This window comes from Anguilla rostrata, chromosome 16 (assembly GCF_018555375.3).
Source record: "Anguilla rostrata isolate EN2019 chromosome 16, ASM1855537v3, whole genome shotgun sequence".
Classification (NCBI taxonomy): domain Eukaryota; kingdom Metazoa; phylum Chordata; class Actinopteri; order Anguilliformes; family Anguillidae; genus Anguilla; species Anguilla rostrata.
The window spans coordinates 17,927,584-17,954,664 of NC_057948.1; the positions used below are offsets into that span (position 1 = coordinate 17,927,584).

At 52.5% G+C, this 27,081-nt stretch overlaps 1 protein-coding gene across 10 annotated transcripts in view; it reads right to left on the minus strand.

Annotated features, from left to right (window-relative positions):
* The window catches only part of LOC135242311 (unconventional myosin-IXAa-like), a 160,404-nt gene that overhangs the window by 41,395 nt on the left and 91,928 nt on the right, over positions 1 to 27,081 (minus strand). For all 10 annotated transcript variants that reach the window (XM_064313334.1, XM_064313331.1, XM_064313333.1 and 7 more), the window contains 5 exons: positions 25,433 to 25,530; positions 24,855 to 24,981; positions 20,091 to 20,180; positions 10,622 to 10,738; positions 8,084 to 8,218 (listed from right to left, as the gene is read on the minus strand). In XM_064313334.1, coding sequence (XP_064169404.1) covers positions 8,084 to 8,218; positions 10,622 to 10,738; positions 20,091 to 20,180; positions 24,855 to 24,981; positions 25,433 to 25,530 — 567 coding nt within the window. The remainder of the gene's footprint in view (positions 1 to 8,083; positions 8,219 to 10,621; positions 10,739 to 20,090; positions 20,181 to 24,854; positions 24,982 to 25,432; positions 25,531 to 27,081) is intronic.

Genomic DNA, 27,081 nt, shown 5'->3' on the forward strand with positions numbered 1-27,081 from the left:
TTCATTATTACCAAACACACAGCACTGCAAAGCCTAAAACCTGGCTTTAAAAACACAACATTAAAAATATGACAAAACATATATTCTCTAATTAACAACATGAACATACATTGTCAGTTCCACTGTCAGCATTGCTGGTAATTGTATATCAACACTTTTGTAAGATAATAAGTATGGCTGTGACCCAGATAACTTCAGTAAGTCATATGACCACAGTGGAAACTCCTGTCAGGGTCTTCTGTGCACTAAATAAGGAAAGCTTGGGCTGGTTAAAAAACCCCAGCAGTGTGTGACTTCATGGTAAAGGTTCTGTCAACATGGCATGCCCTCCTCCAGGGCCTGTGTGTTTCAGGGTCAGTGCGGAGGAAATAATACAACATGGCTGCCACATGCTTCCCTGTCTGACTCCTGCAGAAGTCCCTGCGGTCGGCTCTATCCCCCACTTCTTTTCTCATAGCTTCTTTTCAAAGTTTCCTGGGGAATTCTTGGACAGCAAAAGATACATTAAAGGACATAATCCAGTTGGGGCTTGAATGTAGCATTGGACTCTCTTTTTCCTAACCTTTAGCCGACTGTTACAAAATTGTTTTTAAAAGTCATCTGCTGAGCAGACCAGTTAATTTTCATTTTCTACCTAATTTCCCAAATGTATTTCTCCTTCATTCTGGAAACAGAATGAAGAAAGGTAAAACAGGAAAAGACAACAACCTTGTCCCTTAATGACAGTACTTGGGTGGCATGAAATGTTTTATTTCACCCCTAGCCTTTATACAGAAGGATCAAATCAATGATTATTTTAACAGAATTTATGAGGCCCAGAGTCAGTATTTGTCAATTATGTTAACCTCACATTGCTACTATGTCAGACCCTAGTTTTTCTATCATATTCATGAAATAAAGCTGTATCACAGAATAACAGGAAAATAGTTCTATCCAACAGCTGAGAGGATGATTGTTTCAATGGGAGAACAAAAGAGGGGCCCAAAAACCAGATAAATGGGTGAGCCCTAGTCCAGTGTGAGCCGTCACAGAGGCCTACCCACACACCAGGCCCTGCGCTCCCGCGTCCTGCCCTGACCCCGAGGGGCCGTGTGCCACAGCCCCACCGCACGAAGAGGACCCAGCTAAACGCTAGCCTGCAGTAAGTTCCGCTCTTTAAAAGAGGAGCTCCACGGTGACAGCTTGTGATGGGGCCAATATGAGAGGAAACACCGGAGAGACGCAGCGACTCCACCAACGCTGGTCTGTGGCCCTCTCACCTGGAGGAAAGGCATCCCTCCAGGGATCGACCACTGGATCTCTGTAGGGTTTAGTCAAGGGAAGCTTGCCTTACATAACGAATGGGCCCTCATTGCAGTTTTGGTTCAATGTACACTCTCAATTAAAAAGGGCCAGTTATGTTGTGGAACTGTGTTCAGCGCAGTGCTACACCCCGATCTCTGCTGCAGATGTTATCTCACTAATCCTACAGCAGCCAAGCTGCTGACAGGCGGAGTTACAGTCTTCAGTGCACGCAGAATAAGCCTGAAGCAGTGAAGCACTGGGAGATTCACAGCCTGCGAAACAGGGCTTTGGGTCACTTCACTGTCACACCAAGAGAGAGAGGAGGGGAAGGGTGGAGCTGCAGCAGGACTGATGGGGGGGGGGGGGGGTGGAGGGGGTCTTTACTGATGTTTGGTGACCACGCAAACTCTTCACCCCCCCCCCATCTCACAACCTTCACTTTGCTCAGATAACTAGTCACACCAAGTCCAACAAGCTCTGCAAGCGAGCTGACTTCGCTGCAAATGTTAGCACTCCCCAAGCCTGCATGCAGCCCAAGGCTAGAGTGAACCACAGTAACCTCTTAATCACAGCATTTCATGACAACTCCATTCACGAAGAGGGGGGGGGGGAACGTGGTTGCGGAAGAACAGGATTGAGGCGTAATGAGCGTGTGGGGTGTCTGGCTTTGCCATCAGCGGGTGCAACGCATGCCAGGCGTAGCTGAAGAGCAGCCAGCGGGCGCTGCCAGCCTGCCAGCCCATAAATCAGGCCTGGGGGATCGGTTTCACCAGGAGACTCATGACCGGAACCTCAGCGAGAGCACAGAATCCACAGAGCAGCACCCAAATCTCCTACACAGCCTAAACAAGCCCCGCCCATTCAACATTACCCAATACTTCCATTTGGCTCAGACAGCCCCACCCAATGAATATCCCAAAAAATGTGAACAGGCCCCACCCACTGAGTAAAATCGATTACATGCACACAAGTGTGGCCTGCCTTAACCCCACTGCATGATGGGAAGGCTTCAGGGCCATTTCCTCTCCTTTTTATGTCTCAGTTGGTGAATGTGTGTCCTTCCTGCTCTGTGTGTGAAAGGCAGCAGTACCAGGGAGGCTGATAAAATGCCACAGAGAAGCAATGCACTATCGGGGTGGGTCACAGAGCTCTCAGTTAACGAACACTTGGGCAAATTATCCTCAGAGAGAGGGCCGTGTGTTTGAAATGTAAATAGGCTCTTAACGGATTACAAGGGGTCTTGTCTTATTTGCTATGGCCCCTGTTCAAACAGAAACTCTGAGGTAGCTGATAAGAGTGTTGATTGTGGAGGAGGGAGGGAGGGAGCGTATCACAGTTAGGTGTGTAATGCCCTGCCAGTTTACCCTCCACTGATAAAGAACTCTTACTGTTGACACAGTTCACAATAAAAACCGGAGAACAAAATACCAAAGACATTTTAAAAATACTTTTTTTTTTTTTTTGCAATGTCATGGGGAAAATACATCCATGGGATGGCGCCAAGTCACACGTAGAGTACCTAAAAAATCAGCGCAGTGCGGTACAGTACTTTCCAACTGCCTCTTCCACACAGCTAACCCCTTCTGGCTCGCATTTTCAAAAGGAAAGTGGCCTTTTCCAGAAAGCTAACCAAATTACTTGCAAAGTCCAATTAGATACCCATGTTAAATGACAACTGTAACGTAAACAACTTCTCATTTTTCTGAGATCTCCGTAGGTATGCCGTAATGGAACTGTGGTTAATACAATTCTATTAAACATGGAAACACAATATTACTGATATTTTTCACAAGTGGAAAAAAGGCCAATGCAAGACCAGCAACAACTTGAGCTGTATTATTAACTCCTGTCTGTATGGGGTCTGAGCCAGAACTCTGCTCCGATACACTCACACACAGGCCCAGTGCAACAGGAAGTCCTCTTACAATTAAGTACACACGTATGCGCATACACACACACATGCACACACACCTATACATACACACACATACACACACACACACCTATACACACGCACGCGCACGCTCGCACGCACCCGCACACACAGACACAGACACGCATGTGCACACACACTCTCTCTCTCTCCTATTGGAAACATCTGCTTCCAAATACTCAAACACAGGAAATGGAAAAGTCAGTTATTATACACACACAAGCACACGCAGGAAGGGCCAGCATCCATACACACGCACAAGAGATACACGCATACACACACACACACGCACGCACAGATGCACACATACACACGCACACACACACACGTGCACGCACATGCACACACACACACGCTTGCATGCATGCGCACACACTTACGCACACGTACAGACGCACACACTCACGCACACGTACACACACACCCACACAAACACACAAACACACACACGCGCTCAACCACGCTCTGTGAGGAACGCAGTGACTGCTGTGCCCCACAGATGCCCTGCCACCTCACTGCACACAGAGCCCACACTAGAGAGACCTGCCGGCTGCAGCAGCCTTTCCAGCAGGCCAGCACAGGAGCCCACAGCCCTAGTGACACACTCATCACACGGCCACTGGCGGGCACATGCAAATGTGATGCTCATCGGGACTGAAAAGCCATTAGCCGCTCATTTAAAGCGTTTGTCCTATTTTTACAAAAATTCCCCAGGAGGGGTTTTAGCCTGCTGTCCACGTGCCACAGCCAATCAGGGGAGAGAGAGCCCAATCTGAGGAGGCACTCGTGCAATCGCTACACTCCCCAGCTGACTCACCAACCGCTTACGGTAAAGCCAAGATGGCGGAGAAAGATTGGACTAACCCTTTGATCAGCGGCACTCGTGCTGTCAATCGCTGAGTCACCTGAACGAAGCGAGCCACTGCATGACACGCACAGAGACAATGCTACAGCCGGATAAAATCAGTGAGTCACTCAGAGCACGGGCTGCTTCTTTCGTTTTCGGTTCAAAGCCTCACTGTCCTGTTACAAGAAGAGAAAAGGTCTCTCCTGTATCACACACACGTCACTTCAGTCCACCCGTTCTCTGTGGAGACGAAGTGGTGAAAGAGTGAGCGCGTCACGCCTCTGCGGATGACAGCTCTCTGACACAGACACTGCCAGGGGCCAGGAAGCAGGAACGCGCCGGCTCCCATAAGACCATCTCAGATGAGCAGCTACTCACAAGCTGCACGAGAGCCAGTTCACTCACTCAATCTGACACACCCACAGGCCCGCCAAACCCAGCCAGCTCGCTAACAACCTACAGCTAAAACAGCCTGGCCAAAGTGCCTCTGATAAACACAACACTTCTAATGAGGAAGATTCAGCAAAGTCACCCATAGAGGGAATCCCAACGCAACACTAACCTGTGTCTGGTACAGTTTCTACAGACTGAGCACTATTTCCTGCATTCACTTGACCATTGCTGAAATCACACTTTATGTAGAAGGGAAAATCCAGACCAAAGATTTGTGCAAAGATTAACAGGACTTTAAGGATAAAAGAAAACGGCTAGAACTGTTAAATAAATACATCTGAATTCACACTACAAGTCTATTTACTGCAAGTCAACGTGGGTTGACGTCTAGAGGGCAGAAAGGTTCAACAGCAGAAGTGAGGGTAAAGGACCGGTACATTTAAGGTACATTTAAAGGTTATGACTAACAGACTGCCTTCAACTGACATTCAGCTTCAGAGTGGCTAAATACATCTTCACTTTCAGAGAAAAGAGGGTGATTGCAGAGGAGTTCTATGAGCGACTGACTGTGTGAGGGCTGACTCAGTAATGTAATACCTGCCGCCCGAGCAGCAGCAGCAGGAGGCAGCGCTAGCTCCACGCCCGTGTCTGAGGCCTCTGTAGAGAGCCATGGGAATCTGCCCATTCATAGACAAACACGGCGTCAGCGCAGAGCGCCCGTCCCACAGACCACCGGCCGGCACGCCCCCGAAACGCGGCGCACGCGACGGCAGGCTCTCCACCGAGCGCAGGAGAAGCGATCGGCAGAGGAGCGCTGTGAGCCACGCGCTAGCTGGAGCCGTATCCAGGGTTACTGCGCAGCGCCCTCGCCGACGGGAGACATTTTTATGATGCTCATAACGGAGTAAAAGGCTCGACTCCAACTTTACGCATCAGGAATGTGGAGGGAAGGAGCCCGTTTAGCTAAAAGAGTGTTGGGGGAGGGGGGGGGGGTCTGTGGAACCCAGAGGAGAGCGGGGGTGGGGGGACAGTACGCCAGGGCAGTGCATCTTAGGCCGTGTGGGTGCCCCGCCCACGGCCGCAAGTGCGACCGCAGTACCGACTTCAACAGCACTGTCATCACCCACTGAGCACGGCGCTTCTGTAAGTAGTGCTACTGCAACTGGAGCTCAATACAGAGCTGTACACAAATAAGAAATATCATCAGCCAACTGCAGAGGCAAGAGCACTGAACGCAACGTGACATCCAGGAGAACAGGCACCTGTGTGGTCACAGAGAACACCACCCAACCTGACCGTGAGTGGCTGTACTGAACCGCACTGATGCAGAGACACGCGTGTGCCCAGGCTGCTCCTGTCACGCGTGTGCCCAGGCTGCTCCTGTCACGCGTGTGCCCAGGCTGCTCCTGTCACGCGTGTGCCCAGGCTGCTCCTGTCACGCGTGCATACAGTGCACAGGCCATGCAGAGAAGAAACCGCTCACAATACAGGTTATTCAGACTGAACTGTCTGTTTGGAAGTGTGAACTGCCTGCAACTCCTGGCCTTTTTGCTTTGTAGTGCCTCGTGTGGTGCAACAGTGTTACTGCGGCGAATGCTCAGCCGGTCAGTAATGGACACTGCCTCTTAAGGAGCTGCTTCTTCCACTGGCAGCCAAAATTTGACAAAGCCCAAAATCAACAATATAGGCGGTGAAAAGGCAGTCAGATATTCTTGTGGAGGCGTTCCAGTAGACGCTTAAATCCATCAGCTCACATTAGACTAAATCGCATTCTTCTGCAACAGACGTTCCCTAAGCCTGAAGAAAACCCAGGGAAAATGCCCAGTATGTATCTTGTCAACACTCATCAGCACTCATATCTGTAGAAAGACAGGCTGAAATAACAGTTTCAGAGTATATCAGAACATTGTGTAGCTGGCAACACACAAAAAATGCCCACGTTTCCTCTATATTGTTCAGAAACTAAATGGCAAAACAAACACACAACAATCTTCTTTGCTTACAGATACACTGCACTGACTCTGTCCATAACACAGCAACAGCAAGTGCACAGCAGCACTGACCCGTCTGGGACACTAGGGGAGCCTCGGGTTCAAGATCAGGCTCAGCGAACCGCTGGAAGCTCTGGACAGCGGTCACATGACAAGCCTTCTGACATGGACGCGCCAGGACCCGTTTGGATGCAGCGCGCTTGATCAATGTGGTGACGCTTTGTGTCATGCAGATCTAGAGGGGTGCTGGCTATGGTTAGGAGAGGTGCTGGTGTTACACAGTCCCGGTGTGGCGATTAAAGCTGAGGGGACGCTGGGTGAGAGCCTTCTGTACACCCAGCGCTCATACACCCTCCTCCAGGGTCTCTCCAGCAGGAGCACGTCCTCCTGTTCTCCACCTCCTCCACCTCTGGGGGTGTCAGCTCTGTGGTTGGACAGGCCATCACAGCTGTGACTCAGGGCTCCCGCTCAACATTTGGGTGGGGAGGGGGTTGGGGGGGGTTACAGCGTGTCTCACTGACACATTTCTCAGCTCTACCCTAAAGGCCCTCACGGTTACCACAAGATTACATTTATTAAACTGGGCAGGAGGGCCAGCAGTCAGCTTAACTGGAGACATTAAAGCCAGTAAGACATTGGCAGCACATGCATGTTTTTATTCAACAATCATTTATAAATTGGAAAATCATCATTTTTTGGGCAGGATATATTACAGTATAAGCACATTCTTTGTGATGTTGTCAAGAAACATACATCATGAAACAATAACCCTGTGGAAACACATACGAAGTCTAAAGGCTTCAAGGAGGTTAGCTGCATTTTTGAGCCTCGCAAGATGGGGGCCTGTGGTATCATCGCATCATGTGGCATTGCCACAACAGCCCAGGCTTCAATGCACTGAGAGCATGGAGATCAGACAGGAAGTGATGGCCATGCCACATTCAGCCCTCGGCCCCAACGCAACATCAAGCGAAGCATCAGACCAACATCACAAGCATCACAACCGACTCCTCTTCAGCACTGCCATGATGTCCTGGCTGCTTCGCCACAATGTCACACAGGGGCTGTGACACAGTCAGGCTACAAAGCCGAAACTGATTTAGGAGGTGTTCTGTAAAAGGAAGAACCGCCAATGCAGATGCTTCAGGTAAAGGCAAACGCTTCTACGCTGTGTCCAGAACACCCACCCGGCTTGCATTGCTAAATTAACCGGACTGTTCCACTGGAAAGACAAGATCAGCATTTTATTCCTTGTTTACTCAGTGACAAGAAAGTGCTGAATGTCACACAGCGGGGGGCACTGCTCTGTGGGGACTGAGTGACTGACTGTTTCCATGGCAAAACCTGCTTTTTACACTCTGGTGATAAATAAATCTGTGCTCCATGAGGAGGGGGGGGTTGGGGGGGGAGCGAAATAACAAAAACAAAGCCGCTTCAGCAGCTGTCATACACTTGTTTTGACTCCTCTGCAGTCAAAACAACTCCACTCATAATTACCAGCAGTGAATCATTCATTAGCTCTCAGTTCAACAGTCCCCAGGTCTGGGCGGGAGATACCATCTCCCCTTCCCCGGGGGTGGAGCGGCTGGCTGCGGGGTCAGCTGAGGATGGGTTGAGCCGGTGAAAGAGACTCACCTGCTCCAACTTGAAGATGTGCTGGTTGAAGTAGTGCTGCAGACGCTCGTTGGCGAAGTTTATGCAGAACTGCTCGAAGCTGTTGTTCTCGTAGTCCTCAAAGCCAAAGATGTCCAGCACCCCAATGGACAGGATCTGAAAATGAATGGGAATGCTGAAACATTCTCAACTGAAAACTATTACTATAATGCAGGATTGAAACAGTGCAGAAAGTCATTTCTTCAGAACATTCTGACTGACCACATCAAAAAAAAAGATAGAAGCAATGCAGAATGAGCAACTCAGGAGCCTTTCTTGAAAGCTTTGAGTTACATAAGGAGCAGATTCTTAATTCATGGTTCAAACAAGATTCTCGTCAGAAAAGGATAAATACGTTGGGTTGGGGGGGGGGTGCACTGTTCTACAGAATGCTTTACAGATTCCCATCTGGCTCACTCATGTTCTATTTCTGTGGCGTCTGTATGACTTTATGACTGTGGGATTCTGGGCACTTCCGTCTGCCCAGAGGACAGTGGAGGCAGACGGGGGGGTGGGGTAGCTGTGGGGCTGGGGGGCAGTCATCCATGTGTCATGTGCCTGGCAGATGGATGGCGGGCACATCCTGTGCCAGTGCCGGGGGGGAGGGGGCGAGGGGGGGGTGGAGGAAGTGCGGCCCCAGCCCCAGCAGCTCCAGGACGCCGCTGCGCTCAGCCTATCAGCCAGAGGTGCTGAACGCGACCCTGAGGCGAGGGCTGGGTGTGTGCAGCAGGGGAAGGAAATGTTGGGTAACCTCCTAAAAATGTGCCTCAGCCGGGGGCAGCTGAGGCCTGGCTCGTGTCAGAGGTCTCTGACCGCACTGTCTGCAAGCGGCAGCAGGACCCAGAGTTTACTTCTGTTAGCCAGGAGGACCCAGAGTTTACTTCTGTTAGCCAGGAGGACCCAGAGTTTACTTCTGTTAGCCAGGAGGACCCAGAGTTTACTTCTGTTAGCCAGGAGGACCCAGAGTTTACTTCTGTTAGCCAGGAGGACCCAGAGTTTACTTCTGTTAGCCAGGAGGACCCAGAGTTTACTTCTGTTAGCCAGGAGGACTCAGAGTTTACTTCTGTTAGCCAGGAGGACCCAGAGTTTACTTCTGTTAGCCAGGAGGACCCAGAGTTTACTTCTGTTAACCAGGAGGACCCAGAGTTTACTTCTGTTAGCCAGGAGGACCCAGAGTTTACTTCTGTTAGCCAGGAGGACCCAGAGTTTACTTCTGTTAGCCAGGAGGACCCAGGGCTTACTTCTCTTAGCCAGGAGGGCCCAGAGTTTACTTCTGTTAGCCAGGAGGACCCAGAGTTTACTTCTGTTAGCCAGGAGGACCCAGAGTTTACTTCTGTTAGCCAGGAGGACCCAGAGTTTACTTCTGTTAGCCAGGAGGACCCAGGGCTTACTTCTGTTAGCCAGGAGGACCCAGGAGGGAACGTGTGCTTCTGTGGAGCACCTGTAGTGCCATCTGCCTGAATGTCTTTACCCTAAACGCACACACGCACATGCACACACACACACGTACACAAGCACACACACACACACACAGGACCGCGCACACACACACACACACACACACACACACACAGGAGCGCGCACACACACACACACACACACACACACACACACACACACATGCACACTCACACTTTAGCCCTGTCATATCCAACAATCCTCCTGTTTAGCCCAGTCCTACCCAGCGATCCTCCCGTTTTGTATCCAGATGATCAGGGCGGAGCGGGGAGCGCCTCCACGGCACATCAAAGAGCCGAAAGCGTGACGCCGCGCCATGGTTACGCAGCGCGCCACCCCGCCCCGCCCCGCAGATCCGTCGGTATGGTGATTGTTCTCATAGCAGCGAGGAAACCCTTTGAAGCACAAAGGGGCGCGCTTCTCTGCCCAGGAAGCGCACTGTCACAGCAACACAGCGGCGTCAGGAACGCCACACAACAGACCGCCAGTCTGCCTCAGCCAGCCTCACAGGGAACCTGGCCATCACCAAATCTACAGCACATTCTAATCCTAACAACTGGGCCTGAGAACAGGACCCGTTTGGGGCGATGGAACCGTCCTGAGAGATGATGCACCCGTCCCACTGCGGACACACGACTTGAAGGCTCAACGGCCACAAGGTCCAAGGAGAGAGGGAGGGAAGGGGTCCCAATCTGTACATAATTCGTTCAGGAGAAGGGGGTCATCTCCAGCTCGAGTTGTGCTTTTCTAGCCACTTTAAATGCTCCTTTTCTAAGTCCTTTTAGATGAAACCATCTGCCAATGACTAAATTATAACTTTCACTTTCACCTCACCATTTCATTCTGTAACACAACATGCATTTGATATATAAAACATATAGCGAATATGCTACCAAATAGAATGGAATACATGTTCTACATTTGGACTATTTCACCCACATAATGGCATCCTCCACCGAACCCTAACCTGACTGCATGTGGCACCTCCCTCTGCAGAAAGGCAGGCTCGTGTACTTCAGGAGTATGGAGTGGAGTGCGAGAGGGAGGAGGCTGGGGTCTTACCTTGGCACACTCCTCCAGGTCCTTGTTGTTGAGCAGCGCATGGTTGATCCTGAACACGATCCAGTCGAAGAGAGCGCTGTACAGCGACTTCGCCATGGAGTCCCTCACCGTCCCGGCCTGCAGGAGAAAGGGGAAAAACATTCAGGTTCGGAGTCCGGAGTCACTCTGGACCAATCACAGTCAAGCGCTCTAAACTGGAGGGCAGTCTGATCCCCAGGGAAACTCAGGAAGGGATTCGGGGGGGTGGGGTGGGGGGCTCCTTTCTGAACAAATTCCCCTCCAAGCCCTGCTCGGACGCTTGCGTAACACGGATCAGACAGATGTCCGATAACGAGCATCTCACGCAGAACAGATTCATCTGCAAACTGGATGACCGTCCCAGAGACCGGGGAATTACTCTCTTAATTCCTCAAGACGAGATCTTCCGCAGCACAAGCAGCTTGGGGAGTGAGATCATGGAGCAGCAGTAACACACTGCCACCACCTGCTCCTCCTCAGCCTGGCTCCAATCAGCAGGCCTCGATACCCGCACCGCGCCCACTTGGTGAAGGAGGGACAGAAAGCACCTCAGGCTATAATATTTTCCCTCCCTTAATCGGAACGGGATCAGCGCCTCTTGGCGAGCTCCAGTGCTGAGTGCGTGAGGAGACGCACTGCGATCAGCGGAGACCGTTAGCGGGAAGCGCGGAGTGCAGAGAGCAGCGCGCGCCGCGCAGTCACAGGCCAGGGCACAGAGCGCACGGGCTGACACACCAATCCCCTCCACGACGACACTCAACGGGACGCATCCACCCACACGCCCGTCTGCACCAGGCCCCGGGCCGCAGCCGCTCGCACGTGCGTGCGGACCGACGTCGCGCTCACTTCCTGTGAGGATTAGCGGCTGGTATCGCGGGCTTCAGGACAGACGGGCGTAGGGCGTTACGCAACGTTCAGCGGAGGGCGATGGCGGGCGAGCGTGTCCAGAACCGCGCCTCCTGTACACACACACAGGGGTTCTGACATCACGCTCCGGGCATTCACACGGCAGCCACAGGAAGCCGTGTCCACGGCCCGGGGCGCAGGAACACACACGCTCTCGAGCTGACGCGCATTCCAGGCGTACATCGTCACGGCGATGCGCTGCGTGACGCGGTACAGTGGATCAGCCGCAGGTGGACAGCTCGGCGCTGCCAAAACTGTAGTCTGACTCACAGGATATAGACTGTGGGTATAAGCCTGCCATTGGCCGACTATTTCAGTCGGAATTGCCCTCCCCTTCCGCCATCTGCGTGTTACCGAAACTGAAACATGTGGCCAGACAAGTCTAGCCAGTCCCTGCAGCTTGCCCCTGTTCTGAGAAAAAAGAAATTAAAAGACGGGGAGGCGGGGAAGGAGGTGATTTATGAGAATCACGCAGCGCAGCAGCAGAAGGAGGCGGGCAGGGGACCTGAAGCAGAGCTGCAGTCTGTGGCTCACTGTAGGACTGAAGCTCTACTGAGCGCTGTGATCCATTCAGAGCTCAGGGACACATCACACTGACCGGGTTCACACGGCACACACACACGCTGCAGACGGCGCTGAGACAGCTCAGCCCTCTGACTGACGAAGGAGCGATCAGCACAAACGGGGCGTCTGCTCTGAACCAACCCCAGCGCTCAGTGCCATTTTTGGGAGCGAGCGAAGAACGTGACTAAAAGGAAATTCCACCCCCCACCCCACCCCCTAATGGGGCTGAGTAAAGTACACACAGACCGAGCCCTGCTTGGACACCCCAGCACACAGGAGTGGAGCCATAGTGAGCAGATGCAGCCTCCGGCCTGTAGGTGGGGCTCTGGAGCGCAGAGAAGCGAATCGCATTCCGAGGTAAACATTCCAGTTGGGTGACACATGCCTCACCAGGTCATACTTCATCATAATCCTGTGAACCCGAAAGTTCAGGGGGAGTTCTGGGCCGTCCCACAGGCTCAGTATAGCGAAGGGGAGCGAAGGGCGATAGTGTTACTCTACCTGCCATCACATGACACCCGCAACAGCCAATTATCTATTGTTAGGAGGGGAGAGCATGCTCTTGAGGAGGCTCATTGGCTGTAAATCCCCGGCTCTGGCAGGATGCCAACACATTATTGAACATGTGTGAAAGAACAATTACCTGCTGAAATGAAGGTGTCTGTAACCAGGACGTGAGGTCACAAAGGAATGGCATTTTAAGTAGTTAAATACTTTGCTTTTGCTTTTAGTTTAGGCCTTTTCATTCTTTTCATTTGGTTCCTTAAAAGGAAATAATTTTGTGAGTGTGAGTGTGTGTGTGTGTGTGTGTGCATGTGTGTGTTAATACTGTAATGCTAAATGAGACTCTGATCACTGGAATTGGAAACTTTTGAGATCAGCTGGAGGACACAGAGATTTAGAGCATGATGGAACATTAAGAAACGCTTTCCGTTTCCCTCTCTCTGTCCAGGGCACGTCTCTAGCTTACAAGAACTCATTGTGAGATGAAAGAAAAGGACAAACAGGGAAAAGAGAGTTTTCTTTTGCCGCCAAGTGTTAATCTGTGTTTCTAATTAACTTTAGGAAGTTTGGAAGCACTTAAGAGGATAGCCAAGCAAACAGACCTCACACTAGTGGAAGAGAATGATTACACAGCTCCACATCACCACCAGATAAGATGCTTTTCAGGTTCAGTGAAACTATCATCTAGTGGATTATTCCAAGCTTCCAAGCTGTGTCAATGAAATCTCGTATTACTAAACAATCTTTAACTTGGGGAAGTTTTGCTAGCGTCATTGATCTTGACTACACAGTAGCTCCTCCTCCTAGTATGTCATGAAAGATCATCTTATGGGAAGACATACAAAAGAAGCTGAGACTGCTTAAGGAAATGGCTTTCAGTTCAAAGCACAAGCAAAACGTGGAGATCCAGAAATGTATTCACAGTGAGAACGGGCTGGTTACAGATTTCGGTTTTGTGCTTGGCGCATACTAAACCTTTAAATGCACAAGCTCTGATAGACAAGAACGTGAAAGCACCACATATGTCTGGTGCCCAGGACGAGCTGGACTAAAATGAAAATGAAAATGAAAAAGGTCAACTTTAAATATGAGGGCAAGGATTCGCGAGGGCTCATTAATCTTGATTCTTAAATGTGCAGCGCGCTGCAGACCAAGCAGAGACTAAAAGGCACAGAGCCTCTCATTGGGGCTGACCTCAGTTCTGAAAGCACAGCACAGAGGCCTGCATGCGGTCTGATGGAGCAGATAAGAGCAGCAGAGGAGCGCTACAAACCGGCGTATGTTCACCCAGCTACGCAGCGCGGCCGGGCCCCCCTGCACTGACCCGGGGGCAGACCACTGGCCCCCCTGCACTGACCCGGGGGCAGACCACTGGCAGCTGCAAGCGCACCTTCATTTCATGTGCGCTGTGAAGTTTGTTACCCATTTATAATAGCTCCTCTGCTGCTGCCAGACTGCTAATGAACTCCCCTCTGCCCCCCGCCCCCCCTCCGCCCGACACCAAGCCACCCCCAGGCACACGGTGCAAATTCAGAGCCAGGTCTAAAGTAGATCCAGAACCTAAATTTTTCTTGGACTCAAAACAAATCCACGAGACCCGGGAAGGCCAAGGCAGCAACTTCTGCGGCAAACTCAGGGGCCGGGGGCCAGTGGAAAGCATGCTTCCAATTTATTCATTATCACAGGTATGACAAACATACTCGTAAAGGGGAGGGGCTTTCATTGAAAAACCTCTGGCTGCAGAACTGAAATCTGCTCAGAGGACCTGGCCGCTCTTCTCACAGAAAGCAGCTGAAGCAGCGACTCGGGGCCGCGGCTGACAGCGCTGGTGAGGTCACTGCAGCTCCACCACGCACACATTAACTCAGGAGCCTTAGCTGCCCGCTGCTCAATTTACAACACATTAAAAAATGAGACTCCAATTCCAGGAATTCCTGAGGATAACGGTCATACTAAAAAAAATCTGCTAATTATTTGAAGGTGGCGAGAGCTGCTTGGGTGCCTTAGGCTTACTAGCGCCGCTAGCACAAACGCTGAAAAAGAGGTGAAATACAGGGGCCTTCGCTCGTCCGCAGCACAGTGCCCAGAGAGAGAGAGAGACACCTGACCTCAGTATCTCCCTGCAGCTCTAAATAAACAGCCGTAGAGCCTACCGTAGGGCGTGTCAGTGGAGCCTATCGCATCAGGGCCTCTCCACGCAGTTCCGGTCCAGGGTCACAGAGGCCCAGCCTACACTGAGGGATATGATGAGCCTTTTACATTCCTCCCCCTTCTGTATTATTGATCCGCTTTTTAATGATTGTTTAAGAGCAAAGTCAGAGGGATCTGCACGCCCACTCCCAGTAGCTATTTATATTTACAGCCCTGCTTGGATTCAGAACTTCTGAACTCAGCTGAATTTTTAAGTTCTCCGGGCACTCAGAGGGACCGAGAGAGCCGAACCTGGGGTCTCCCGTGGACTCAGGAGAACCAGGCCCCAACCTCAGCATCCGCGACTCCATTACCGCCACAGCAGCCCAGCAGCAGACCCCCCCTACTCTCCCCCCAGAGCAGAACTTACAGACAAGCCACCCAAGCAGCTGACAAAGAAATAGGAAATATTTGTTACATTTTAATACAATACTTAATGCTTCCTTCCCCATAAGTAAAAAGTGTCTGTGTTTCCCATCAGACGGGGTGATGTGGGGAGCTTTATGAGCTAGGCTGCTCACTCTAACGGCCTGCAAACACGGCTGGTGGGTCTGGGCCTGTGTGAAAGTCCTGCATGGGGCTCCTCTGCACGTGGCTGGGGCTGCCCCTCCCCCCCTCCCGCCCCGGGCCCCCGGCCCTCCACAGGCCCCTCGGGCCCTCCCCACCGGAGCACAGACGTCAGACGCGAGCCTCCACAGGAGCTCAGCTCCTCTCCGTTTTTTTAAGGATGGGGGGAATATGAAAATAAACTCCACAGCCCTGTTCTTTTTCCCACTGGGTTCCGGGAAACGGTGCAAGAGGCCAAACTCAAACGGGGTGTCACCACTCCCCTGTCCGACAGCCCAGGAGCGGGACACGGGACAGCGGAGAGGGCGAACACGCGGGGATCGATCCCCGGTAAACAAGCCCAGTCTCTCAGCCGAGAGAGAGGGGGGGGCGGCCGCTCCCGGTGTGCTGGGCGGTGTGTTTACACCGCCGGCTCTGCCCCGTGTCATTACAGCGCAGGCTGATTTCTGAAGGCCGCTCATTGTGCAGGAAAACAAGCCCCCGCTGCAGCCCGCGCTAATGCAGAGGACACGGGGACTCTGACGGACAGCCCTCCTTCCTTCCTGTTCCGCACATTCCTCATAATTTGGGCTCCATTGTGATTTGTCCCTGATCACTAAAATCCCTTCGGGGAGAAGCCTGACAGACTCTGAGGGGCTTAATCCAGCTCTGTTTCTCCCTAAGATCCCTTCTGTGCTGGACAAAGCGAAGACGGCCGTAAACCAGCAGATGAAGAGCAGGAATGCACTCAGAAGGTCTCTTAAAGACACCGCTAGCCTCCCCCGGGCCAGCTCTCCTGCTCTTGCTCGATGCCAGAGAGCCCCACCCCTCCCCCATAAGGGTGCTTGTGTTTATTAGTGATGTCACATGATGAGCGTGTCAGCCGCGTAGAGGCGCAGCGCTCGCGCCAGGACGCGGACGCTCTTCCCACGCGAGCGGGCGGGCGGGCGGGAGAGCGCCAGGAATTCCAGCCCTCCCGCTGGCTTCTCAGGGGCGAGCCGCCAGAGGCCTTCAGGACCACTCTGTTTACACTGGCCCACCGTCCGCACGGCCACTCGTTTGCTCATGCCTGGGACACAAGCCTTCCTCACATTCCTTCAGACTGAGCACGGCCGCACATTCCCCTCCACGAAAACAACCCCAGAGCTGCAGCGGCGACACGTCCTACACAGAGACTCAAGGAGACATTATGAGGTTTCTGTAGGCTGAAAGCTTCCTTGGAGTGATGATCGCCAGGCTTGTAAAGTCAAGGGGACTAACACAACCAATCACATGGCTTGGTAAAATAATCACCAAGGCCCATCATTAAAGCTTATTTACTTGTGGACGTAATAGGAAATATAAGACGGTTACTGCCGGGTAATGATTTCTTAGAAGCAGACACTGGTAGCAACACATTCTAACAGTTTTTCCTCTTCAAAATTCCTCCCCATTTCAGACAGGAACCAGGAAGAGGAGTCAAAGTAATAACATTTATTGTCAGGTCACTCTATGGCTTATCTAAAATTGCACACGTCATTGAGAGTTCATTAGAACCGGGAACAGTCCTGGCGATTCCAATGCCAAGATGAAGCACTTCTTGAGCTCGCCAGTCCTCCAGAAGGGTGGGCGTGGAACTCAAAAGAACACCTCAGGCAAGGGATCCGTGTGCCTGCAGAACAATGGAGCTCCTTCCAGAACCCGGGGCTCTCTAAGCAAGCAAACACGACCGCTGGAAAAGGAGACGCTTTTGTCCTGAGAGAGATACTTTCCAAAAGAAGCAATCCCTGCCAAGCTCTTTTGAAGGGTTCTTATACAATAACAGGGTTTATGTAACACTGGACCGTCTTGGAACCCAGAGCTGTACTTTGAGTGGCTGGTAAACAAAGACGTCAATCTCCCTGACAACGGAGCCGACAGTGACCTTGCAATTTCTGCGCATGAAACCAGTCAGCGCTCCCTTTCCTGAGCTGAAAAACCTGATTTTTAACGCCTTTTACCTCAGAGCTGAGGGGGGCCTCTCACTCCCCCAAGGCGCCCCAGGCCAGCCAACTGAAATGTGACTGCAGCAGCGAGGAGCGCCTGAAGTTCAGAGTCCTGACAGCATGCAGAATCAATCCTGTTTTTGGACTGGGACCCGAGCGCTGACGGCACCAAGCGGCTCGCGGGACGGAAAGCAGAAGCGTCTGCCATGCGGCACTCTGAGCAGTGGCTGCGCGTCAGTTTTATTTTTTTTCAAATGAGACAAAAAAGGGAAAGAAATGCGACTGCGCTCCCCTTCACATTTTAAGCCTCTCTCACATTCCTTATTTGCAACATGAACGGAGCGGAGGCCGCAGCTCGGCCAAAAGGCAAGGCTACGGTTTCCACGCCGACCGCGCTCCGGCAGCGGACACCAAACCTTCGGCTGAACGCGAATGCCGGAGGGAAGAAACACGGCCATTGTTACCGCACACAGCCGCACACGGGCGCACGGGCACACAGCCGCACACGAGCAGGACCCCGCTTTCAGCATTCCTCACGCCCCTCTCCTGTTCCATACTGACGACTGAGAGACTGACTTAGCTCCGGGAAGCTGGGAGTGGTCACGGATTTGCGAATTCTGAATACTAATAAAAACAGACATCTGATTTCAGACGGCAGAAATGTGGGTGAAACAAATGAAATAAAATACGCTGCTCACACTGCTTATTAACTGAGATCGAATATCTACTGCGCAATGCGAAAACATCGACACGCACTTTCTTTTGTCTGAATGTATGAAAATGAGGAAGAACTCGATCACCCCGCTTCAGGAGAGCTGAGGAGAGTGTGGGGAGCGGAGGGAACACAGCTGGAGGGGGTGATCAGGAGATCTGTCAGGCAGGGGAACAGTCACCTTCGGTTCTATCAGCGCGCATCAGCTGCACAGGAGAGGGTTTAACTGCATCACAGCCATACCTATCAAACTCCAGCTTGATCTGAAGGCCCCCTGAATGAGGACCCCGGCCAAGTAGAGAAAATCTGTCCAATGAAAATGCCGGCCGGTGGCAGATGTGCACTCTGAAAAAGCCCTAGCGTGCCTGACAGGGGAACAGGAAGCAGAGTCCCACACTTGTTGAAATACAGGCCCTGGCCACATTCGCCACACTTCCAGAAATATTTCATCTACATTTTTTCCTCTTTCCTCCCCTTACTCTCACTCTCTTTCCTTCTCTTCGAGGTAGCAAGCCATTAACCGTTTCAAGGCAGACAAAAAAAGAGAAATAGCATAGCAAAAACTATTATTCTTACTATTACCTTACAATAAACTCATTTAAAAAACCTTTTCAAGGCTGAAATGACATTTGGAACAGCAGTGATTCCACGGGTCCAGGCCTAGAAAAATGAACGACCCCGACAGTCTGCTGTTTGCGCAGAGCTGCATGCTGGCTGTTGCACCAGCAGCGGCTGCGCAGACGCCTGTCCTCCCTGACTGCGTCTGACGAGCGTCAGCCATGCAGCACAGCAGACCCTTCCAGCCTTCTCCTGTTACAGCAGGCGTTTCAGCAGGCAAAACCACGGCTGCACTACAAGCACTATTTATTAACCTTGAACACGATGACAGGGTGCAGAAAAGCTATTGTCTGACCGAGTGACTGTTGGTATTGACTATGAAAGTGCTTGAATTTTTTTACATACACTCTGTGCAATCACCACTGTCAATACTCTCTCAGCACTGCAATGGGGTGCCCTACAGAGATTCCTTGGCTAACGCTAGTGGGGCGTCGAGGCCCTTCAATACCCTGCTCAGCCGCAGGCTCCTCTTCAGCGGGGTCCTCTGCGAGCGTTAGCCACAAACGCGCAGCTCTCACACGCGCTGCGTGTCGCGTCTCATTTCCGTCGGCCCGGCACGCGCGTGCAGGAGACGAGAGGATGGCGCACGGGGTCTGAACAGAGAGCCCGTCCCGGGGACGCCAGGACAGCCACAGGCCCCCGACCCGCCAAATCCTTCCACTTCCTGCTTCACTGCCTGCACGTCTACATGGATCACATTTATGATCCCACACTGGTTCTGTTTATTGAATTTTGTTCTCTTTTCATAAAATAGCAAATGGCAGTGGGGCGTAAAGCTCTACTTACAAATCGCGCACATGTATTTGTTCGGTTAACACTCAGCATCTAGTTAGCTACAGTAGCTAGCCTGTTAGATGTAACACATTCTAATTTCTGCTTGTTTACAGTGACTAGTTTTCCCAATCCTTTTTCCAACCACAGATAAGGTTGTGATAAAAATGACTGTTGTATCAGATGCATTCATATCCATGTCTCATGGAAGCAACGCCCAGGAAGAGGAAGAGCGATGAAGGAGGACCTGCGTGTGATGCACCAGGATTCGGGAACGCTCGGCAGTCAGGAAACCCGCTGCTTCTGAGGAAGCATGAAACCCATACAGCATTCCAGCGGAAAAAGGAAGTCACTGAGGTCACATGCGACAGGAAGTGCCACATATATAAGGAAGGACAGCAGGACCACGTGATCGCTGAGACTGTGTGACACGCCCTGACCCGACAGCAGAACAATGGCCGCTCTTCTTCAATGGGGCCTGCAGGCAGGCGTGACACATGAAGCCAATTCAGCGACAGCAGGAAGTAAAAACTAATGAAAACCATTTCACAAAAAAGGCTAAATTTGGTTTAAACAAATTACAGCTCAACGTGCAAACGTATTCTCGGAACATGGGATTTTTTTGGGGCCACATCGGAGGATCTGGTTTTGACACAAGTCCTGTAGTCTCGCTCACCTCAGCCAGCTTGTAGGGCACTATGAGCCTCTCCCCCACAGTCACAGTCTTCCGCGTGGTCAGGGCTTCAAACAGCATTTCTTCTTTCACCTGCGGAGAGACAGAGATCACCTTGAGCTGACTTCCCACAGCAGTCCCAGCACTGCGAGGAGCAGACACCTGCTGCCAGCATGCCCAATGCAGCTTTACACAGCTGGCACAGGCAACGGAAGCCAGGAAACCAAGAGAAGCAATAAAAGCTTTAAAAAAAGCAAATGAATTCAGTCCATATCACTCGATACTGCATAGAGACCGGAAGGGAAATATTGGTACATTTTGCAGAGTGTAAAAATATCCAGCACGGATGTGTGTTCAAAGCACGATAGAGTACAGAGACATTCTGTGGGAAACTGCTTTAAAACTGCATTTTTCCAGTGAGCACTGTAATTATGCGCATTCTGAGGATGACTGGAGCTAAAACCCGAGCTGGGGGGCAGCTGTGTCTTTCGGCTGCACTCAAATGGCATGAGCACGCCTGCTGTGCACACGCACAGATCTCTTCAGACACACAGCCCCACTCTGATCTGGCCCCACGGGGGAACCCTTTCACCCCCTGACCCCTGGGGACCCGCGCAGGAGAGAGCGTGCGGTAATGGAGACTCTGTCATCGTGTGCGCTGAGCAAGGTCACCGCAGCTCTGAGGACCAGCTGCAGGGACGCCAATGGGCTGCGTGACCAGCGCCACCCCCCCCCCCCCCAACCCCCCTACCCAAACTCAGCACGCACAGCCGAGACCTCAATTCTGCTGATTGTTCTTTTCTTTTTTTTTACGAGTTTGACAATATGCCAAAATAGATGAAGTGGCATTTTTGGGCGTGAGAAAGATTTATTTCCAATTACTGACATACGGGCCCCCGGCAAAATCTGTGCAGTAAACATCCGGCGGAGGAGGGGCGCGGGGGATCAGGTGACTCGGACTTCTGAGCCATGTTCGCCAAGAACAACTGTTGCTAGGAAACCGAGTGAAGGCTGTGCCTGGAAAGTACAAGGAGTGCGCAGATTGGTGTGGTGTACCAGACAGAGCCGGCGGCTTCAAGCCAAGGGTTACGGTTCAAGGTTGACAGACAGAGCCAGTGCTAATGTGAAATGTCGAGCTGTCAATGGATTGTGGAAAATCCTCAGAAATAAAATTGACAGTGCAGGTCTTTCACGTCACCCCAGGGCTGGGCTCGTACACAACTCAATACCTCGGCTTGGAAGCCGAATGACCCTACAGCAGTGACAGGGGAAATGAATTCCAGTGGACTTGGCTTAACCAGTCATCTGACAGCAACGAGGACGAACGCCGCCCAGCCCACAGGACTGGGAACAAACGCTGACCTTTACAAGAGCTGTCAGCTGTGACACGCGCAGAGCTGGAGACAGCGCTCTGTTACTCACGCGCTAGTGGAGCACTGCCACCACGTCCAGCTCTGCAGCTGGAGCAGGAGGGGAGGAGCCCCGCGCAATTAACACCCCGCAGGGGGAGGAGCCCAGCGCGATTAACACGCTGCAGGGGGAGGAGCCCCGCGCGATTAACACACCGCAGGGGAGGAGCCCCGCGTGATTAACACGCCGAGGAGGGAGGAGCCCAGTGCGATTAACACCCAAGGAGGGAGGAGCCCCGCGCGATTAACACGCTGCAGGGGAGGAGCCCAGCGCGATTAACACACCGCAGGGGGAGGAGCCCAGCGCGATTAACAAGCTGCAGGGGGAGGAGCCCAGCGCGATTAACACACCGCGGGGGGAGGAGCCCAGCGCGATTAACACACCGGGGGGGGAGGAGCCCAGCGCGATTAACACACCGCGTTCATCCGTTTCCTCCTGCCCCACAGGCTCTGGCCAGCAGCAGCTGCAGTGGAGAGTTCTCCAAGCCTGGCTCCCATTTAGCCAGTGCGCGTCCTGGCGACCTCCCAGGGCGAAAGTTCCCCATAATGCACCTCCTGAGGGCCGTGCCCCCCATAAGGGGCGCTGCTCCCTGTCACCCCTAAGGACCCGTTTCCTGTCTCTCTGAACGCCATCCCTCCAGGAAGAGTCTGCAGGCCTGCAGCAGCCTGCTGCCCAGGCCGGCCCCCTCAGCGCGGCGGGGGGGCGGGGCTTCCTGCAGGGGGGCCCACAGCCCGGCCTTCCAGGGATCACATCCGCGCCCTGCAGGGGATCCATTCTGTTTGAAACCCGCCATCAATCAGAGGCTGATCTTTCCTGGACTGCAGAGGGACTGGTGGACGTGACTAAGAACAAGCCTGTCATGTTCACATCCTGGAACCTTCAGCTCTGGTAAGACGAGCTTCATTTGGGGAAAGGAAAATAAAGAACCCCAAATTGGCCAGGGCTTGAGTTTATTTTTTATTGTCTTTCTTTACCCCAAAAGAACTCCCTCCAAGGGTGCAAACACAGGCAGCTGGCCAGAGGAAACGAGCAGCCTTCCTTCCACAGTGAGCGCGGAGCAGCTGGGGACCTGCAGCATGCACACACCTGCCTGGGCCCCCTGCAGGAAGACCAGCGCACCACGTGACATCACATGACCTCAGCTCTCAGAGCGGAGACAGCGCACCACGTGACATCACCTGACCTCAGCTCTCAGAGCGGAGACAGCGCATGCCAGCCAGGAATAACACACAGGGTGAGTAACAGTGCGCTGCACACCTCAACACCTGGCAGGACTGAACATCTCCCGCGAGTCACTCACTTCCTCCACCATTTTAACCGCTTCCGCTTCCTCTACTCACCCTGTTTTTAATGTACTTTTCCCCCCCATCTTCCCTGTGCCTCCCTCTCTCTGGTCTGGAGACCAGATTGATCAGTTCGGCGAACCCCCACCCAGCGGAATAAGAAAAACGATGCTCCGCCCCGTCGCTGCGCGGAGTACGCCACCGTCCCGCGGCCTGCGATGAGACGCGTGACATGTAGAGCGCCTTTCAGCACCCAGGACTTCCATTCCCACAATTCCCTTCACCCTAAATACAGCGTCTGGCACATACCGCGCGCACATGTGCGCCGGGCTCTCTCTCTGCGTCGACGTCAGCTGGAACCAATCAGTGTGATCTCCTTCAGCATTTCAACCAATATTGGAAAAAAATTATAACTTGGACGTTTAACTTTTAGTGGGGACCAGGCCTTTTTTTGATAAGTGTATGACTTTTATCACATGACGTCATTTCTGTGAGTGGCTCTTCTGAGGGGAAGGGGGCTGTGGTGCTGACAGGGGCCTGGCCGCTCTGTGCAGCCGCTCCAGCTCATCCGGTCTCCACACTGAGAGCCTGTGAGGCGGCATGTCGGCCATGCAGAGGAAGGCCACGCCCATCAGCCTGGGCTGGGCTCCCACAGCTCTCATTTCAAAAGCAAGAATGTGTGCTTTTATTTTGTTTTTTTTAGAAACGGACCTATTCCCCTTTCTGATTGCATGTGGGATTCACTTATCATTGTTGACCGGACTTTCACACAAAACCTCCAGTCAACCTCTACCACTCAGACTTCCTCTTTCAGAGATAAGAGGATGTTCCTCAGTCACACACAGTAACGTGCAGACAAACAGACAGAGGAATCCAACGCACTGCATTCTAAAGCCTCACTGCCACACCCGATATGCCACAAAACAGCAAACCCCACTACTTCTCATTTACAGCAGTGTGTGTGTGTGTGTGAGTGTGTGAGTGTGTAAAATAACCACAAAGCAAAAAAGGAAAAGAAGGAAGTGGAGAGCTAGAACAGGAAGTGGAGAGCTGGAGGTCTGGCTGATATTAAACCAGCGACCAACGTTTCCCCCACACGGGGCCTGCTGAATATCAGGACTGCTACACAGATGAGAACAGGGGAGTCAGGGCAACAGGGGAGTCAGGGCAACAGGGGAGTCAGGGCAACAGGGGAGTCAGAGCAACAGGGGAGTCAGGGCAACAGGGGAGTCAGGGCAACAGGAGATTCAGAGCAACAGGAGAGTCGGAGCAACAGGGGAGTCAGGGCAACAGGGGAGTCAGGGCAACAGGGGAGTCAGGGCAACAGGGGAGTCAGAGCAATAGGGGAGTCAGGGCAACAGGGGAGTCAGAGCAACAGGGGAGTCTAAGCACCCAGAACTAAACAGCACATCTGGTGAAGAAAGGCTGCTCTCAGGAACCAAAATCAGCGCATCAACTTTCCTCCGGCTACAGGCTACATGTAAAAAAAAAACTAAATAAAAAATGAAATGAGAAACGGTCTTATGACTCAATAACCCAGCCAAAGGCATCACATAATTACAAATGATCAAATTATATGTTGCATGCAAACCAGGCTCTTATGAAGGAATCTCATTTTCCATCTATCACTCCCTGGTGAGGGACCGTGAGAGTTGCGGACAGATCTGCAGCTGTCTGCAGGCTAGAGCGCTGAGTTAGCACGGACTGACACAGACAGAGGGATCCATAGTGACAGCACAATGCCATTCATCTAAAGTTATGTTATGCAGATATACGACCACATTTCAAACCTAATACACTTTGGGATACGTGCATGCAGCTGCTGCAAATCTCACATCAGCACTTACACAAGAGCAACAGAGTGTTTGGAACACATCTATTGAGAATTTGAAGTAGAATAATCTATATTTATTAAGGAGAATATATCTGTAAAAATTATGCTCAGGCAGATGTGATCCAACTAACATGAGTTGACCGAAACCTTAAATCACCCCTGTTCAAAATAAGCATGTTATCCTACAGCCAATGGGACGAAGGCGGAGGGCTGGGCGTGGTCAGTGGGTCAGCCTCTTACCTCAAGCAGCTCTGACACTACGGGCAGCACTTCCAGGTTGCAGATGTCGATGGAGTCGTCCCGATAGGTCTTCTTCTTATAGCGGATATTCCCCAAGTGAAGGATGGCCGACAACAGGGAGAAGATCCTGCACGCGCGGGGGGAAGATCACAGCACGTCAGACTGTCTGTGACAAGCCTATCTGGTGACATTGTGCGCCTCAGTCATGTGACCTCACCCATGTGCATGAATGTGTGTATGTACAGATATGCCAGAGAGTGTGTGTGTTTGTGTGTATGTACAGATACGCCAGAGAGTGTGTGTGTTTGTGTGTATGTACAGATACGCCAGAGAGTGTGTGTGTTTGTGTGTATGTACAGATATGCTAGAGTGTGTGTGTTTGTGTGTATATACGCGTGCCTGTGCGCGGTTGTATGTGTGTGCGTGTGCACGCGTGTGTGCGCATGCGTGTGTGCGTGTGCGTGTGCATGCGTGTGTGTGTGTGTGTGAGTGTGAGTGTGTGAGTATATGCGGGAGCATCTCTGCATATGTGTGTATGCTCCTGTGTGTCTGAGCCACAGTGACTTGCGGGGACTTACTGTTTCCGTGTGGCAGGCAGGAACCCCACCATCTCCATGGCCAGCTGCAGCCGCTCAAAGTCGTGCTTGAGATCCTCCCCCTCCACCGTGAAGCAGTCCTGCCAGTTTCAACAGCGAGGGGCAGAGTCAGAGCGCCGCCACAGACTGGGCCGCATTCCTGGGGTTTCTCCCGGGAGCTCAGGCTCTGCGCTCACTTCACCCGATTTAACCCAGGAGGACACCCCCGTCTGAACCCCCGCCTGAACCCCCGCCTGAACCCCCGTCTGAACCCCCGTCTGAACCCCCGCCTGAACCCCCGCCTGAACCCCCGCCTGAACCCCCCGCCTGAACCCCCGTCTGAACCCCCGTCTGAACCCCCGCCTGAACCCCCCGTCTGAACCCCCCGTCTGAACTCCGTCTGACCCCCCCCTCACATCAGGCACAGAGGCTGCACACACCACAGCATTCACCACGAATGCCAGATCCGGGGACAGGTGAGGCGAGAGAGCCACTTCAGGTGATGCCCACCAGGAGCCCAGCAGTGCCGGCTGAGCACGACCAGAACACGGCAAGGCTCGCCCAATCATACAACTTCCCACAATGCCCCATTCTCAGTGTGTGACTGCGGAAGCCGCAGATTCCTGCTCAGTGCGTAACGGCCTCTCCCTCCGCACACCCGCGGGACCGGGTGGGTGACTCACGGGGACGCGGTAATTTCGCGGTTTGGCCGAAGCCAGCCGGGATGCCGCACAGCTCCGCGTGAGGACACACACTCCGCCGTGCGCTCCACTCACAGCGGAAAATAAGAGCTTATTTTCTACCCACTTCATGGAAATCTGGCCTGGACGCAAAGACAATAGGCAAAGCAGTAATTTTGGATGGAACTGAATGCATATGGGGTGGGGTGGAGTGAAGGGGGGGGGGGCGTGTTGCTCAAACAAAGGGTTGGTAGCAAATAGACAAAAATCAGAAATTTCCATCCTGCAGAACAGGAGGGGCCAACGAATATTCTTAAAATGTATTCAGAGTGAACCCACCCTGCTCGCGCCTAAACCGCGGCTACGCCAATCTGGCTCCCCTCCAGGAGACACAAAAGGTAGCGACTGTTAATGTGATTCAAATCAGATGCGCGAGACGCGTTCCTTATCTCCAGACTGCGGAATCTGTGACAAGCGGGGACTGCACAGCATTCCGATATCACGCCTCTGCCGCTGCCAAAACACCAGAGACTTCCTAAAGGGGCACGGCTGTCACACAATGTGATGATGCGGTATTCAGAAAATGTAAGTTATGAAAGAAAATGAAATAACTATTTGCAGCACAGGCCTTTCACGGAAGGGTTCGCTTTTCAAAAGGGGCACACTGCAGGGCCAAGCAGACCTGGGGACCAGATGTCCCCACTAAGATCCTATTTTATAGTTTCACCAGGGCGGGTGGGCCATCATCGAACCCCTGCTCCTACCCATGCGAGGCCAGCCCAACGGGCACACAGGGGCCAGGGCAGACCTGGGCAGACCTGGGGAGCCCAGCTCAGCGGGCACACAGGGGCCAGGGCAGACCTGGGCAGACCTGGGCAGACCTGGGCAGACCTGGGCAGACCTGGGCAGACCTGGGCAGACCTGGGGAGCCCAGCTCAGCCATGTTCTCCACTTTAAGGAGAGCGCGACTCT